Source organism: Clytia hemisphaerica, unplaced genomic scaffold (genome assembly GCF_902728285.1).
Source record: "Clytia hemisphaerica strain Z4C2 unplaced genomic scaffold, Clytia hemisphaerica genome assembly, whole genome shotgun sequence".
NCBI classification, from domain to species: Eukaryota; Metazoa; Cnidaria; class Hydrozoa; order Leptothecata; family Clytiidae; genus Clytia; species Clytia hemisphaerica.
This window is the reverse complement of record NW_027104274.1, coordinates 441457-459837: the sequence shown is the minus strand read 5'-3', so window position 1 is coordinate 459837 and position 18381 is coordinate 441457. Positions and strand designations below refer to the sequence as shown.

The 18381-nt window shown below is 35.9% G+C and overlaps 1 protein-coding gene across 1 annotated transcript; it reads right to left on the bottom strand.

The window, feature by feature from the left end:
* Positions 1-296: 296 nt before the first annotated feature.
* Positions 297-17082, bottom strand: LOC136816751 (RNA-binding protein 5-like). Its single transcript, XM_067073067.1, has 21 exons — positions 16567-17082; positions 15888-16186; positions 15044-15256; positions 14146-14286; positions 13681-13794; positions 12772-12850; positions 12444-12515; positions 12157-12200; positions 11766-11882; positions 11032-11153; positions 10236-10323; positions 9003-9051; positions 8124-8245; positions 7226-7299; positions 6726-6831; positions 5928-6105; positions 5249-5286; positions 4411-4593; positions 1416-1509; positions 1021-1190; positions 297-760 (listed from the first exon to the last, which is right to left on the bottom strand). The coding sequence occupies exons 1-21, from the start codon at positions 17030-17032 to the stop codon at positions 716-718; spliced, it is 2814 nt and encodes a 937-aa protein (XP_066929168.1). The 5' UTR covers positions 17033-17082; the 3' UTR covers positions 297-715.
* Between the last annotated feature and the right edge of the window lie 1299 nt (positions 17083-18381).

Below are 18381 nucleotides of genomic sequence, written 5' to 3'. Positions count from 1 at the left end.
ATTAGCTTAAAGCGCTACATAAGTTTTAAACTTTAATCACATGCCATCACGCAAAATATTTGATTCTTCTAACATGTCACTGTCGCTTAGAAAAGGTGAAACTTCTCCAGCTAAGGTATCGCGATAGTAAGTGAAAAGATATGCGCCGCAGGCCGCATGGATTTTTACGTTCACGCAAGTTTTTTTGGTTCACGCATTCACGCAATTTTTTTTCAATTTTCACGCATTCACGCAACCAAAAAAGCCCATTCACGCATTCACGCAAACCGCTGGGGGGGGGGCATAGATAGAATGAATGAATGATGAATGAAATGGTCTTCCTTCAATATATAATTTTTATCAAATAAAATGATATATTCATTTATATATATTAAAAAAACCCTAGGTAATGCAGAATAATAACAACGGCTAGGACTAATATCCATTCAAAAGTCACACAATACTTAAATGTCCGTTGCCGTGAAAGTGTTCGTCCGTTATTGTGTGTGTATTTATCCGACATTGTCCACAGCGCGCTCAAGTCTTTATAGAATTACAACAATCAGAAGCTCAATTGTAAAAATAAATTCACAATTGGTTTAGAATTGTCTGTAAGGCTGTCGATAGCCATTTGTCACAACCAAGTGACCTTTCTCCCTTTTGTCTATTTGCCATCACCGAAGAAATTTGCACAATTCTACGCATGCGTATTCACAATCAGCCATTTAACGTTTCGTTACCTTTTGTTCTTCTTACTTCGTTTATATTTCTCTAAATTTTGCTGAAGATAAAAAACGAAAAAAAATATCAGGCAAAAGTTTTTCAAAAATTCCTTGTTACCAAAATATTTTTGTTAAATTGACAGAAAATATAAGGTAGTTATATCGACAAACAGAAACAGAAAAGTTAATAGTCATTCAAGGATCTTGGGTGGTCGGAGAAGAAAGTATAAATTCGATACTCGTCACTTGAATTTAGCTATGGGGTTTCACCTTGATGCAAAAAAGTTCTTTGCCGGTAATTTGTTTACAGGTTAATTACCTTGTGTAATTGCGACATTGTTAAATGTTTTGTCAAATTCTCTTGACTGGTCAGTTGTCGTTGACAAAGTAAACATGCCATTTTGGAGAGATCAACGAATTGACTTTCATCGATGACGTCATTATCATTGTCAAAGTCGTCGTCAGGGTAATCGGCGACAAGACTGGAACCTAAAATGAATGAATGAACGAATTGACGGAAGAATGAACGAATTGACGGAAGAATGAACGAATTGATGGAAGAATGAACGAATTAATGGAAGAATGAACGAATTAATGGAAGAACGAACGAATTAATGGAAGAATGAACGAATTAATGGAAGAACGAACGAACGAACGAACGAACGAACGAACGAACGAACGAACGATAAATAAAATAAAGTCATCGATACTTACGAGGTTTTTGGTTGTTCGATTGGAGAGCTGATCCCAACTTCAAGACACTACCCTCTTCGTCATTGTCTGGCACGAAGAGCGATCGAATACCATCCTAACGATAAAGTATCGGAAAGTTTAGAGTATTACTACAGCATATCTTGATCAAAAAAGTTGTTTCCATAAAAACAAAGTAAATGAGAACCAAAGGCTTCAGAGGCAAGAATATTTTTAAAATCCAGAAAATGTCTCGGCGTTCTCATTAAAAAACTGTATGTTAGTATTGTCAACATTTTACTAATCTTATAACAGATCATTTATTCTGTGCACACCTCTGGCCCGATTGTTCAACCAAAACATTCAAAGCCACGTTGCTCTAAAAACGAAAGTGACTGCGACCGGGTTCTAATGTTTGCGATAGACGTTTAACTTTCGTGCAATTGTTTTGTTCTAGCCTATCACCGAGCTCAAAATCTCATTGAATATTCATTCCAAATCTGAATAAAAGTGGTCCACCAACCTGAGCACTCCGGCTCAGCTACATTGAGTGAACTTATTTTGGCGAATTTGGTGTGCTTAGACAAATTTCCCCAAAATAAGTTCTCGCCAAAATTAAATACTTTACTCAGTCGTCAAAATAAGTTGTCGCCAAAATGAATTTTCCTTGCATTTTGACAGAATAATTCATATAATTCATCAAAATTGATCAAAATAAGGCAAAATAGGACAGATTTAGCCTGTCATTCGTCAAAATAAGTTCTCGCCAAAATTTTTCAGGATTTTGTTGCTCGCTAAAATAAGTTCCCTTAATCTTTGATTTGAGCAGAATTTGGTAGGACCAAGATGCGAACCAAAAACCACTGGTTTTCTGCTATTGACTTCTAGTCCGGGAGCCAAACCTGAAAAATAGCATTTTGCTTAACCCAAGATTCTACAGGATAAACTATACATTTTTAGAATCCTCAACTATCCTAGTGTTGGAAATGGTCCCCAAAGCTAATTCCTGGTCAATTTTTCATACTGGGCCCGAGTTTAGGGGGTACTTTTTACCCTTTGTAAGGATTAGTTAAGGAAAATATCTTTCCATGTATGATATGTGCTATATCTCATGAATGAATTGACCAATTGCTTTGAAACTTTGCCAAAAGTTTCAAGATAGATCTATTGCCTACCAAAAATATCCATGTTTCCAGCAGCTAGAAATCAAACTTTGCACAGCTTAACACTGTTCTATGGGTCAAATGGGCCCAAAACTTGGCAATTTTACCCCCTGGTTTCTCAAACTGCACCCTGTATGTGAAAGTTTCAAGTCAGCATTGTAAATTTCTAGTGTATAATACACAAAGATCAAGTTAAAACTATTTTCGAAGATATTTTAGGCGAGATAAACAGTGAAAATTGCTCAAATTATGTAAAAATTCAATAAAATGGGTATTTTTACCCCCTGAAGCGTCGAAAATGATAGTATATACAGTTGACAAATAATTTTCTGGTGTATCGCATCAAATTTTATCATAACACAAAGTTTGTGCCTCATTAAAAGTTGTTTTGGTAGGTCCCAGTCTTATAAAGTGTCAAAATTCAGCGAAAATACCCAAATTTTCCCTATTTTTCCCCCAGGGAAACCTCCAAAAATAATTTTTCACAAAGCTTTTTGCAAATGATGATCACCAATCTATCTTGAAGCTTTTGGCAAAGTTTCAAAGCAATTGGTCAATTCATTCATGAGATATAGCACATTATATCATACATGGAAAGATATTTTCCTTAACAAATCCTTACGAAGGGTTAAAAGTACCCCCCTAAACTCGGGCCCAGTATGAACAAGTAATACTTTAATGGACCTACCTATTTATAAAACGAATAATTAGAATTTAATGGAAGTAATGTATAATTTTAAATTTCGATTTATATATCTATTGGAACGGAGAAAGCAATTAAGAAACGCATCGATGTTTAATGGTGAAAGAAAAATAATATCGACACTTTAATCAATCATTCAGAGAAAATTAAAACTGAAGTAAAAAAAACATTTAATTTTCAGTTTTCATTATTTCATCACAGATTGAGGAGTGTCGGGGTGGAGAATGGGGGAGGGGGTAGTCAAAAACAAACTGTCGAGTATAAGTTGAAAAAATGAAGGAAAACCGTTTTACGCCGGTTTTCGGCTGTTCCGGCGATTTTTAAGGAGTTCCGGATTCAAAGGATGATTTTTTTGGAAATCAAACGATGCTAAGTTTTGGGCATCATCATAAAGAACATTTTTCTGTAAAGAAACAATTAAATAAGTTGAAAAAATGTGACGGAAATGTGAAAAAACGACGATTTTCGGCACATTTCCGGTTCTACAGACCGGAAAATTTTTTTTTTCGGCAAACGGTTTTCGACACCTTTTCGGCAGTACTAATGTGCATCTATGTGCAAAAAATCGCAAAAAACTAATGATAAAATCTCGAGAAAATCTCAAAAAACCGCTTTTTTCGGGACATTTCCGGTTCTACCGGCCGGAAAAAATTTTTTTTCGAAAATCGGGCTCCGTCACATTCGAGGGTTTATAGTAATGCACCTTTGTGCAAAAAATCAGAAAAATTGAATGAGCCAATCTCGAGAAAAGTTGGTAACTAACGTACTAACGAACTAACTAACGAACACGGGTTAATTTATAGGACACTACCTTAAGGTAGGTCCAAAAATTGACCAGTAATTAGGGTTGGCGACCGACCATTTCTTAAACTAGGATAGTTAGGATTCCAAAAATGTATAGTTTATCCTGTAGAATCTTGGGTTAAGCAAAAGTGCTTATTTAAGGAGATATAGGATTTGGCTCCCGGACTATTCCTCAAAATTGATCAAACCAAAAGTTCATATTTTCTGTCGTTTTCTACCCGTCATGACAGTTTCAAAATATTTATAAACTAAGCTTCCATGAAATTCATATCCAGCGAACGGCCAACAAAGTCTGCTGGTTTAATATTGATGAGAACGAGTTTCGAGACATTTTTTAAAACTTATGTACCTTTGCTTTAGCAACAGTAGCCAGACTTTCAGTGAGCGAGCTTCCAATTTGAATTTTCTTTCTTAACTCTTCTTCTTTCTGTTCGAGCATGCGTAATTCTTGTTGTGCTTGTTTGACGGCCGCCTTCTTTGTTTCTGTCTGTGTGTTTAGTTTCTTCGCCCAACGTTCCATGTCTTTTGCAATCTGTATAAGGTAAAGAAGATTAACGGATCGAATCTGTAGAGGTAATCCCTAACGCGAATCGAGAGATGCCTTGGAGTTTTTACAAGATACTTCACTAATTGGTCATTTAAAGTGATAAAGATGACGCGTTCTTTAGAAAAAGTAATAAGATTCTTTTATTACATCTTAACGACCAACCAAATCAAATAAGAGCTTGTAAAAACTCCAGCTTGTCCCCAAATCGAACGTTCACTTTCATAATGGTGGAAATTACGTAACTTGTCAAAACATGGAAAACCTCTTTATTAAAAAACCAACTTCCTTTCAGAAAAAATGTCGTATAAGTTTTTTTCTCAGTAAGAGCCAGTAAATTTGCTTCTGTTTCGACTTTTATTTTTCATAAAGAAATTTTTTTCGCCATTATGAAAGCAAACGTTACGATTAGTAAAATTTATTTCAAATTTTGATATTTAAGGAGGATTTAAGGACTATAATTCTAAATTTTTCGAGCTTGAACGGTAGAGTTTCCTTTTTACCTCCCCTTAAATTTCAAAAAATTCCTAAAGATCCTCAAAAATCTTTAGACTTACAATCAAGTTTTGGCAGTAGATTGATAGATGGAAAAAAATTACTGGTCTTTGCGATTCGGAAATAAAAGGATATTGACAAAAAGTACCTTTCTTGCACTCTTTGGTTTTTGAAATCCCAATTGAACTAAAAGAGAGAAAAGTATTAAACAAGAGTAATATAAATCGCTTGCAATTTAACTCGACATTATGAAATTTGAGTTGAAATAAGGTTAGCAGCATCAACAATAGTTATTCTTCGTCCACGTTTCACAGACCCTCTATCCATCCTAAATCAACCAAGTAGCTGAAACAGGGCAATTTTAATCTCATAACAGATCATCCAACGCTTACCACGCTATGCTCTAAAGGGATATGGCGAGTATAATGATCTGAAATGGTTATTCAGCCAAAATAAATAATGTTTTAAATGTTCTATGCTTATGATTCGTAGTTTATTTTGGTGTGATTGTTTTGCCTTAGCCAAGCACCGCGCTCAACAGCTCGTTTGATCTAATATTCATCCCAAATTTGGATGAAAAAGATCAACCTGGACATTGCTCTTAGAGTGCATACGCGCCCGCGTTAAGTAATCAAAATCTAGTCGGAGATTAGGTAGGCTACTACTCAGCATCTAAGCGAAAAGAGTTTCTTATAAAGACTACGTAATACTCGATATATTATCCTCTCTCCCAAAAATGCCTATATAGGAAGTAAATCTTTAGATGTTTGCGACGCACACTAGAGATTAGAGCTAGTCAGAGAACTAGATTTGGTCACCAAGGTTACCTGATTCTCCACTAGCCTGTTGACCGGGTGTACCAGCCTGCAGTTGGTTCTTTTGGTGTTGATCAGAGGCTATCATTAATGCATTTTGAGCGGGTGTGCTGATACTCTTTGATAGCTGTTGTGGTTGGAGTTGTTGTGAATATTGGTTTTGTTGTGTATAATGCTGCTGTTGTTGTTGCTGAAGGTAGACAAAATAAGTAGATTATGTTCTAGTCGTACGGTTCAAGTAACTATATAATGAAATTTAAAAAAAAATACCTGAAAATCTGCTTTTAATTTTGTCTCTTCCAAAACATATCGATATGTAAATTTGAACTTTCGAACTTTTTAAAGAAGGTTTTTTTTTAAAGGGGAAAGAGATTTTTTGAGTGTGGAAGTAATGATTTTCTCAAAGTTCTACTATAGTGTCTAGTATTCGGACATAAAGGCATTAATTCCACCTTAAACCTGTCAATATCCACGCTAAATAAAACAACCTCGGAAGATTCTTCCATGTTCTGGCCATTCACGTGATAAATTATTTTCAAAGTCACACTTTTTACAGCGAACAGCGAATAACAATTAGGTTATTTTATTTTTACATCTAATGTGTTTTAAGATATGAAAGTGACTAATTTAATTTCGATCTTGAAATACATAAGATACCCAAAAAATCCCGAATCTGAATAACAGTAGTCTGATATTATCCCGTAACAATCACCGTATTGTCATATAACACTCATATTACTGTATAACATGTATTATAAACGACTGCAGTCTAATATCTTGGTTTGTTATGAGAGTAAATAGTATGAGTACCTGTGTTTGATGAGCAGCAGCAGGGTTAGGCGTGGAGGGCGGTGGAGGTTGTTTTATCGCGTGCTGTTGTTGTTGTTTCTGTTGTGAAGGTTGACCAGCCAGAGATCTATAAAAAGGCGAAAAGATAGGACTAAGACGATAGTTGAAAATGGACCCGTTAATTTATAATATGCGGCACTGCAATGTGCTTTTCAGTTGTTGTTTTTGTCGACACAATATGATACTTGCAACCAAACAACTGCTATAAAAATAGAAAGAAGACACTGCAGGGGTGTATATTCTCAATTGGATATGTTATTTTCGAGAAATATCTGGAATCGGTATTTTTTTCCCATATCTAAAGTAAGAATTTATAACTATAAATTCTTACTTTAGATATGGGAAAAAAATACCAATTCCTCCTAAATTAACAGGAATTTGTGCCCCGAACAGTCAAAACAATACTTTCCAGCCAACAAAATAGTAATGAAAATATGAAAGAGAAAAGAGAGTAGGTATACCCGTCTTGATTGATCACGTGATATTGAGTACCATCCCATTGTAACCACTGTTCTGTAGTGCTGTTGTAGTAATACTAAAACGTAATAAATTTTTTTTTTTAAATAGACTCTCTCTATGATTTGATTTCCTCTAGACTGCTTGCACCCTCTAAAGAATACGATCGAAATCGTGCTTCTTTTATAGATACCAGCCAGCTTTGTAGAGGTCTGTGATTCAAACTAGATTTAGCTGGAACTAAATATTTTCATCGAATAAGAGAAATTGAAAAAGAACGACGGAGAACATTCTTAAAATTATGGTTTTGAGTATAATTTATCCTTGAATTACCGTTTTTTTTTTCAAGTATAGAACTAATGCAAAAGTTAAAGGATACTGAACAGTAACAACTTACTTCCGTCAAACTAAAAAGATCCCGCCCTGTCTAACCCTAAGCCTACCACTCTGCTAAAAATTTCTTTTGGAAAATGTTTGTTCAAGTTCCTAATCTTCTTTTGCTGTAAATCTTCAAAAAATCCGCCGATTTTGATAATGATGTGTTCATTCCTTTATCCCTAATTTTTAAAGGTTTTATTTTTACATAAGTGTTCCCGTTTCATATCAGATACATATTTTATATAAGACCAGTGTCTGTCTACTGTTATATTATGCTGATATAAGCAAAAAACCTTTCCTCATTCGGACAACTCTTGCTCCACATATGTGTCAATTTAGTGTTAAAAAGCTTGTGAATTAAAATTGATGAGTAAGCAAACAATATCACTCTTATATAAAACCAAAACCTTTAAGTTCGAATTTTTTTCAACCACACCCCAGTCTTTTAGTTACCCTCGAGTAAGTAGATATTCTTAGGCGTTTTCTTTAATTGAACTTTCGTCCGGAAATTTTTAAGTAGCTCACCCCAGTAGACGAGTCATAGTATAGACCAGTGTTCGAGTCATAATAATAACCAGATGCTGCATCGTATGTGAAGCCTTGGATCGCCAACGCCGTCGTCGAGGCCGAGGACCCATCCGTTGGACCTATAATGAGATAAATAAAAGAAGAGAATGTTAAAAAGTGAGTTTTGGTTTATTTTCCGATTTTGAAATGTTGAACAAATTACGATGAAGTTGAATGAAGGTCAAAGGTCACGGGAAATGAATATCATTGTTCTCAGCGTATTATTAATTTTTTTTTATTTTTTTTTTAAAGGAGTAAAGGTTTGTTTTTAATGTTTCTAGTGCATAAATTTGACTAGCACCACTCGTGTTTCAACGAAAATTCTATGGTGTTTTGGAAAGGTAGCTCAAAACACTATCATTTTCGTTGAAGGTAGCTCTGCTACCTCGTATGGAATTTAAATGAAAGTTTCTATGACCCCCCCCTTCTTTGTCATTTCTTCGTAAATTTTCCCCTTAAGAAGATTTTTTGTTCTGAAGCGATGGGATGCATATATATAATGCATATCAGTATCCCCCTCAGCTTTGTTGTGTTATGAGGGATACGAATTAACCTCAAAAAATCAGATCCGGTTGGCATCTTTTTTTTTGCTCAGCAGGTTTAACGAGTTAGGGATCGTTAATGTCAATAAAATTTTAGTTAAGGAAAGCTATTATTACACGTAAGGTCATAATTTTTTATTAAATTTTGGTGATAACAGACGTTTTAAGAAGTCCTACAATCAAGTTTTGATGTCTCCCAGTCAACAAACTCATGTATGAGCTTTTGTTTTCGTTATACTATACCTGAACTGTCATTTTTTTCGTATTATTTAAGTCCCAGGTTACACGAGCCTACCTGTCGATGACGGATTTTGCAAGGCGCCAGTCACATTGTGAGAAGAGTACTGTATGAAGAAAAGTGCGAGAAAATTTGTCAATGAAAAATCAACGAGACTCATAGAAAATGGAAACATGAGGTTCTGGTCGTTGCCGTATCGTTCTATCTTTGTCTTACCGTATGAAACCAGTAGATTCTCACATGACAGTTCCTTCTAACAATATGCCAGTATTTTTTCTGCTGTGAATAACCAAGCCACTTTGAGCACGAACATTCAACACATAATACCAAATACCTTTTTTCTCGTTTCATCCAAAAACTATTTTTTAAGGGCTACTTAGACTACACAATATATTGACGAACAATATTTGACAATATCGTTTTCGGACCGTAATGTACGATGTAAATAACACATGCTCTATTATGAAAAAGGAATTTTCTTTCCGTAAACAATTCCCCTATATTGTTGGAAAATTGCAAATCTAGCTGACAATAAATTGCAGACACTTTTTCAATATATTGCCTGCACTCCAGCAATATATCATCACAATATTGCCTGACTATATATTGTATAGTGTAATTAGCCCTTTACACTAAGTATGAACAATATTTTTGAGAGCTAAATTTCTACTCTGATCGGAGCTTACAAACAAAGAGATCGAGATTAAGTAGTAGCTTATAGAGACACAGATAAGCCAGCATAAACGGAGGTTAAAATAGTGCTCGTGGTCTTTTTTGTCATTTCTAAGCGTTTGCAACTGAGCTTTGGTGAAACTAGCCATGAAATAGACTTAGACTTTGTCTGGTTTAGCTTCAAAATACAGTTGACGCTGTCTAATTCCATCTTCAAGGGGAATTGGATTTTCATCAAATAAGGGAGCTTACCGAATTAGTGAACGTCGTTTTTGAGAGTTTCTTGTTGGCGGGGACTTTAAATTTCATCGAATAAGGGAGCCTATCGAATAGTAGAATGTCGAATAAGAGAGCGTCAACTGTAGTTCTAAATTCCTCTAACTGAAACTTTAATCTTTCTCAACTGTGTCTGCAGACGAAATCGATTTTCCCAATCAATGCTTTCGGCTCAAAACCAAATATTTTCCAGGTTGAAATTGGTTACAATTTTACCAAAACGGGTGTTTGAGTTGAACAAGCAATTTAGGAGAAACAAGGACATATTTATTCAACAACAATAAAGAATAGAGACATTGAGTTGATAGATAAATTGAACAATTATCGCGGAATCTAAATTACCTCAAGAGGAGTGCTGTTGGGATTAGCAGCCGTTGCTTGAGCAAGAGCGTTTTGTGCAGCCGTCTCTTTTGATACTACGCCAGTTGACCTATACAGGAAGACAGCAAGATATTACAACAAAAGGGAAAGAAATGCAAGTTGATAGATTTGTTCCGTAAACGTTGATACTCATTTTCAAAATCTTCCGTATACCTAATTGGTATTATATTTCGCGTGTATTAAATTTCGCGAATCGCGAAATTTTTTCGAGGAAACATTTTTCGCGTGTACTACATAAATTTCACGATTGCCAGTTTCTGGAAATTTTTGCGTGTATTAAATTTCGCGATTCAATAAATTGGGCATTTTCAAAAAGTGGGAATGAGTCAAGAAAATGACTGATTTCGCTTGAAACACAACGTATTGGGTGTAAACATACCAAAAATAGTAACAAAACTAGTGACAAAAATAGTAACTAAGTGTAACAAATAAGTATTTTCGATTTTTGACCTATTTCGAAAAATTTTCGCGTGTATTTAATTTCGCGATTTTACATTTTTGAAAAATTTAAACGGTATTAAATTTCGCGAAATTTGGCCTAAAAAATCGCGAAATTAAGTACCCGCGAAGGATTTCCCCATTCTTTCTCGATATGTTGAAAAAGCCTCTGACTCAAGCAGGTAATACCACATTTTAGGATGTTTTTAACCACTCGACAGTTAACCCCTCCCCCGAAGAGAAAGAATCTGAAATCAGTTATTTTCAGGTGAAAGACTGAGCTCTCCCAGATTGTCTATTGTAATAAACATTCTCTTACGTTTTCTTGCCACCGAGGGGAGCATTGTATCCATTCCGGGCGTAACCCACTGTAATGCGACGCCCGTCAATTTCAAAGGGCGGGTCCATACGTTCGATAACTTCCATAAGTTCTTGTGCATCCTGTTATGAAGGAGGAAAAAGGAAAGGGTGATTTACTGGTAAGAGGAAAAGACTCCGACTCGGGGTGTCAAGCAAGCGTAGCACTGTGATACAAAGGTAAATAATTTACTTAGCTACAGTGCATAGAATTATGGGGTTCAATCAAAGGTCTGATCATACTAAAAATTTAAGCACGGTACTTGATGACTAGATCTGCTTTGTTTTGGGCGTCTAACAAGACCGGTTTAAAGGTGGAAATCCAAGGAAATGAGTGGCACCCTCCTCAACTGGTCGCCCTCTTCACTGCCGTCACAAAACTTAATGAAAGGAACAGCTGATTCGAATTTCGATTAGTCGAGTCTTTCTTACTCAAAACATCTGTGAATCTCTATCAAGATGAAACTTTCAGAAAACATTATCTAAATCACTTTATTATGTAGGATAAAACCAATCTGATTGGCTATTTTACCCGACTGACCCTAAAATCTGCCTTGATGCCAACGGCCAATTTTTCAGTTTTCGTCTTTGGGAAATCTACGTTCTAGTTTTTATATATTTGAACAAAGTAGAAAGCCCCGTTCGTGTTAAATATAGGTAAAGAAAATGAATATAGGTGAAATAAAAAAGAAATACCTCAGTCGTTCCAAGTTCGATGAATGCGAACCCACGTGACATGTCGGTGATCTTATCACGAATCAATCGAACGTCGTATAACACTTTTGATGTCAGTTTCACAACCTCCATTCGTATCTGAGGATAAAGAAGGATGATGAAAGTTGAATTTTTCATAAAATAAGCAACAAAAAAAACAGGACCTTACAACATGTTTGACCCCTAGGGAGCCCTTAGCGTACGGTTTGGTTTCGTTTCGTTCCGATTAAAAATATAGCCAATCTATCGGTTAAATTCAATTTTAAGTCACTTTTAACCAATAGAATGGCTTCATTTCGTTACGCAGCGAAACGGAACGGGTATTAACGGTAATTCGCAAATATAGTCTAATTTCCATGACGTTCAAGCATACCTTCTCTTCTTCAGTGGAGAAGTCCATACCGCGTATCATGAGAACTGAAAGAAAAAAAGATAGATTCCAGTTAATTCGTGATATTATATGGTATCAGAAAAACTGGAAGAAAAAAAAGGGTTACCATAATATAACAAAAACACTCTCAGATCTTGAAAACTTCTTCATAATTCCAGTTAATTCAAGATATCCATGATATATGTTTAATACGGAAGCACTAAAAAATAACAGGGTGTTTGAATATGATAATTTTTTATTTCCTGATATTGCATTTATAGAAGACCTACCATTACAAGGGTTAGCACAAACTGATGAATCTTTATTCTGTTGATGTTGGTCTTGTCTTTGTACATCTGATTCTAAATTCAATTCAAAGTGGTAAAAAACTTTATTTTAAGGGGGGGGGGGAGTGGAAAGATTCTAATTCAAAGGAGGTTATTTATTGTTAATTCTTTTAGTTGAAGCTTATAGGAGATCAACCTTTATGAGACTGGAAGATCTCTAAAATACTCTATAATCAATGATTAAGTGAATTCCAGAATAATTTTCTTTGACTTTCTCGATAGTTATTTGGGTGAAAAAAAGTGTTGGCACCCCAGGGCCACTCTCACTTACCATCACGAATAGTATTACATTTGAAGCAAACGAACGGTTCTCCAAATTTGTGGCGGCTTCCGAAATTCAACCCATTACACTGAAAGAAAAATCCAGCCATGATGCAGTTTAGCGTCCGTTAGTGACCGAAACGAGCACTTAAAATCCTAGTGTTTTTCCACTATAAAGGCTGTCTAAAACAACAATTATGCAATTTCAGGTAACTTAGCCCCGATTTTTATTTTCATTTAATTTTGCTGAACTTTGAGACAAAAATGTTTATTTTAGCCTTCTGTAAGACCGAATGGAACGACTTTAAAAATAAAATTAATGTTGTTTCGCAGTCCCTTTTGTTATTGACAGTACCCAACATGTGCATTAGTAGATAAAGTGAGCATATATTCATTTGGGAGCGAGGGAGTCTATCCCCCTTTTCTATTTGCCGTAGACCTGGGAGGTTGAATGCTGAGGTAGATCGCCACACCTACTCTCAGCTCCCGTTAAGCGACCGTAGTGCAGTGATAGAGCATCCAGCTAAGTGCGCGAGGTTGTGGGTTCGATCCTCAGCCGGGTCATACCAAAGATTCCCAAAATGGTACTTGATTCCTCTCTGCTTGATGCTCAGCAACTAAAGAGACGGATCAAGGGTAAGTGGAGAAATCCAGGTAAAGGAGTGGCGCCCTCCCCTACCTTCGGGTAGACAGCTATACGAAAAGGGAGCTTCCGGGTCGCCCTCGACTGCGGTCGCAAACTTACTACTACTCAGCTCCCAGTAACTTACCGCCTAGATCAGATTACCCAATCTAAGCTACCCAATCGCTGAGTTAGCGGTAACCGGTGATCGAACCCACAACCCTTGGATTGTAAGGCGAAAAAAACGGCCGTAGATAAGAGTGACTGTCATGAATACATTCTCAATGTTAATGATACCTTGTTACAAGTCCAGTCAGCAACATGCGTCGGTTGTTGTTGATTTGGTTGCTGTTGTTTTTTATTACGACTATAATTCAATACTGATCTCTGACCAAGTATCACCAGCTTTTGCTATGAGAAGAAAGAATAAAAATGTACATAATTACCTTTTCTAGTGTCTTTATAAGTAACACGAGTTGTTATCAATGTTTTGCAATAAACTTGTTCTCTCTAATTCGATCTTGAAGGAATCAAGGTTTCGCAATAGAGTCGACTCTAAATTGAACTTCAAGGGCTCAAGAACTTTCTTCAAAATAAAGATCGATTTGAATTATGGAGTATTTTACACGGATTTCCCGCTTAGGGGACCAGTCTAAGCTTGATTTTCGTTATCGTTTCGCTTGATTTTCGTTAATCTAAAGTATTCTTAATTATAAGGATAACCCTAGGTCGAAAAAATTATTCAAATATAAAAGTGTGTACCTGTCGCTTGATGATCCAGTCCCTAGCCATATTTTCGTTATCAAAATCAACGAAAGCGAAACCGCGACTCTCCGAATTCCGTTCACGGATGACAGATACGTTCCTTGCTACAAATCCGTCCTCTTTCAAAATAGCTTCGATCTAACAAAATAAATCGAATCACGTTACATATTACAAAAGATTTTAGATGGATTTAATGATAAGTAATTTAATTCAATTTTGTCCAGCTGTTTTCCTTATTTCCGTTTCCGATGGAAACTACCGAGTTTATGTATTTGCACTTTTGAGGACGGTAGAGTGACTGAAGCGATTTGGAAAAACCCGCAATTCCGCCCCGCAAAATCGAGGACGGTAAAAGTGCTGATTTACCGTCGTCCTCAGTTGGTCAGGATCTACTCAAATTAGAACCTTACCGTCTCCGTCGCTGAAAAACACACATACATAAACTCGGTACTGTTAGTTTTCAGACGGTAAATCAGAACTTTTACCGCTGCGAGTCAAAACTGTGGGTTGCTTTAGTTAAGTATAGGCAGAATACCCATAGGATATCAATTAGGAAGACATCGTGGGGATCCCCTCATCTATTAATGGCAATTTGAAACTGTTACAAATATTCAAGGCTAGCGGAGGTTTTAGGAGAAATCTATAGCGAGTCTATGTATTTGTGAATTTGAGAGCGATTGAGTTACAGGAGCAGTTTGGAAAAAAACCACAGTTTTGACCCGCAAAATTTGGGTCGGTGAAAGTGTAAATTTACCGTCGTCCTCAGTCAATCAGGATCTAGACAAATCAGAAACTAACAGTCTCCGGTGCAGAAAAAAAAACACAGATACACAAACTTACTTATATTAGTCAAAAAGCTAAAAACATATGGTTTAATGAAAATAAAATCACTCACATCTTTTTCTTGTGCTTCTAAATGAAGACTTTGTATAATAACTGTGGGAGAGGGTTGTATTAGATCAAACTTCGATGTTGATGACGTCGTTCCTGCAACATTACCGGAGCGTGAGTGATCGTCACGATGATGTCGATCGTCACGCGATGATGATGTGGATGAAGATGCAAGAGAACGTCGATATTCACTCTCACGATTGTTGTCACCACGGCCCTTTAAAAAACATCATATTTTTACTCACGAACAGTAGTTATACGCAGTTCTTCGACTGCTAACAAAGAGTCATATTTTTAAGTACATATAGTAATTATACACAGTTTTTCCACTGATCAAAACTTGTATACCATTACTAAAATTACCTTAAAAATGGGGATAGGATTGCAAATTAGGCAAATCTTTCCTTAGAAATTACGGATAAAAGTATAAATTCCTGACCTGAAAAAATAAGTGCCAAATACTAAAATTCCCGACTCGCCTCCCTGTTGATTCAGATGAGATGGAGTTTTTATAAGATACTTTAATAATTGGTCATTTGAAGTAATAAAAATGACGCGTTCTTTAGAAAAAGTAACAAAATTATTTTATTACTAGTTAACAACCAACCAAATCAAATAAGAGCTTGTAAAAACTCCATCTCATCCCTGTTGGTTAAACCACCCGAAATTTAAATGTTGTCAGTTGATTTAATTTACCTTCAGTAATAATCTACTTTATAAGAAGTTTAACCAAAATTCACAAATTAAATCATAAAGTTAGTCGATTTGATTGAACCTTTAGTAACAATCTACTTTTTAAGTAGTTTCACCGAAATCCACAAGGGAAATTAAAAAGAAAAATCGCTTACTTCTCTTTCATAGCGACTGGCCCTTCGATCCCTCGAATCATCACGTTCGTGTCTGTAGCCTGGTGACCGTTCACGTCTTCTCTCTCTAGAACGCGAACGATTACGTGAGGAGCGCGATGAATTTCGTTCTCGCGATCTGGAACGAGTACGTGAGCGACGGCGACGGGAGCTGTAGTCACGATCGTAGTCTCCACGACGTCTTTCTTGGCGACGATCGGGTGACCGTGAATTGTAATCACGTCCCACGACCTCGTCGTAAGATCTGTGCTCAGGTTTGTCAAGTCTTGGAGAAACGCGACCTTAAGAAGATTAAGAAATTATATTAGCTCATGCAGCCAATTCAAGATATCTAAATTAAAAGTTATTGAATTTCATGGTAAAACATAAATATCCCAATAGAAGAATTTCAGGTTGTTCAGCCACTTTTTTGAGAAATCTAGCTAAGGATTGCTCTTACAGTTGCCTCCCTCTAATTCGATCTACAAGGAAGTAAGACTTTTCTTCGAAGAAAGATTCGAAGGTTTACACTACTTTCCAGCTAAGGAGAATATTGTTTTAATTCGAATTACAGAAAGATTCGAAGGTTTACACTTCTTTCCAGCTAAGGAGAATATTGTTTAGTTCGAATTACAGAAAGATTCGAATTATAGAGGTTCGAATTAGAGAGAGTTGATTGTACCTCCTCTCAACTTCGGGTGACTAAAATCATCTTCTCCTCTGAAATTATTTTCATATTGTGCATTGAAGTGTCCTTCATTGGAGTTCACAAATCTATTGTCATGTTCTTGCCCATAGTTACCAGTTTGGTTTCCATGGAAATTTCCTTGGTTACCATCGTTACGATAAGGGTCACTATCGTTTATAAAATTTTCATGGTTACTATAATGTTCTTTGTTATTATCTTCACGAAATGGGTCATTTATGTTTCCCTGGCGACCTTCATTGTCTCGATAAGGGTCACTATTGTTTCGAAAAGGGTCGCCATTGTTTGTAAAATTCCTTCGGTTACCGTCGTTTCGAAAATGGTCATTGCCGTTGCCATGATTTCTAAAGTTTCCTTGGTTACCATCATATCTACCATTATTGTAATTGTTGCCACGGTTACCGTGCATTTGCTGACGTGACCCATAACCTGGTGCTGCCATCTTGATTTTGTATTTCTTTTGTTTTATAATTTCTTATATATTTTCATACTGAAAAAAACAAACAGGGAAAATTTTGTAAGTATGTGAAAAAAGGAAAGGGTCCTATCTTACAAATATTTTCGAAATTTTGTTAAAGAGTGACGGCATTTACCGTAAGTTTGTCTGATGTCGACATCCCCCTTCTAATTTCGACACTCTTTTTAAGGATAAGAATAATAGGAAGGTCGGAATCACTGATAGACAAACAATTATTTTTTTCTTGATAAGCAAAAAACATTTCCATCAGTGATTCCGACCTTCATATTATTCCTATCGTTAATGAATGGGATTTAATAGGTTGTTAAAAGATCATAAGAGAAAACAAGGAAAAAATCACAACACAAGGAGTTTGAAATGGTTCTTTTGTCATTAAAAATAAATTACAATATTGACTATTATTTTTCTTGAGGTTAAAAAAATAATCAGTTTAAACTTTTTATAATCGTGAGAGCGAGCGAATCAAAAATCAAATTTTCTATAATAATTTCTAAAAGATATCATCATCATTTTCTAAAACATAATTTCTAAATCAAAAACATTAAATTATATATTGAGCACTAAATTTTGAAGATAATTTGAATTTACTCTCTCAAGTGCCTCCCAACTGTCCCAACTGTCCAGAAAATGAAAACAGGAAGGGATGCAAAACTACTACTCTACACGAAAATGAAAAAAGCAGTTAAACTAGTAGTGATATGGTATTGATAGGGGCGCTTTTCCAAAAAGCTTCACGCTGGCTACCCTCGGGTTCTTGTTCTAAACTAAAAAAATTTCCCCTAGTAAGGGGGAGCAAAAAATGCTAATTTCTGGCTTCCATACCTTCGACGGTAAAAGGTTTCTCAATTGGAAGGTTGCAGATACGGGTGATAATCATCGCTCATACGGTTGGCATAAAACTTTAAGTTCCATAAATCACACATGCCTTTTTCTCAACGTTTTCTTGAGCTCTGAGCTTTCATTGAGCACTTTTGGCGTAGAGAAGAATTAGGAGTCGTGAAGTTATAATTCTGTAAATATTAGGCACTCAAGAGTATATTAATCAAATAAGAAACCAACTATGATTTCGGTTTCTCAAAACACGTACCATCCGTTGCACTAAAGACAAATGGAACGAGGTTCGAGTTTTACTAGAGTTGTTGCTACGGCACGCTTGTAGATACAAACATTTTCCGCGAGTCGGCTTCTAGCTGTATTTAGTCAATGTATGAAAAATACGAAACGATTCGTCATGTCCATGTGTTTTATACGGAAGCACAAAATAGACCGGGTGTTTGCCATTGATTTTGAATTTAGCAATAAAACTAGTGGCA

What these genes read in the sequence shown, in the direction of transcription:
- LOC136816751 (XM_067073067.1), bottom strand. Translation starts at nt 17,032, where the DNA reads ATGGCAGCACCAGGTTATGGGTCACGTCAGCAAATGCACGGTAACCGT. An exon ending in GCAAAATCCGTCATCGACAG is followed by an intron (nt 8,246 to 9,002) that starts GTAGGCTCGTGT and finishes ATCTCATTATAG; the next exon opens with GTCCAACGGATGGGTCCTCG. An exon ending in CTGCTGCTCATCAAACACAG is followed by an intron (nt 6,106 to 6,725) that starts GTACTCATACTA and finishes GTCTACCTTCAG; the next exon opens with CAACAACAACAGCAGCATTA.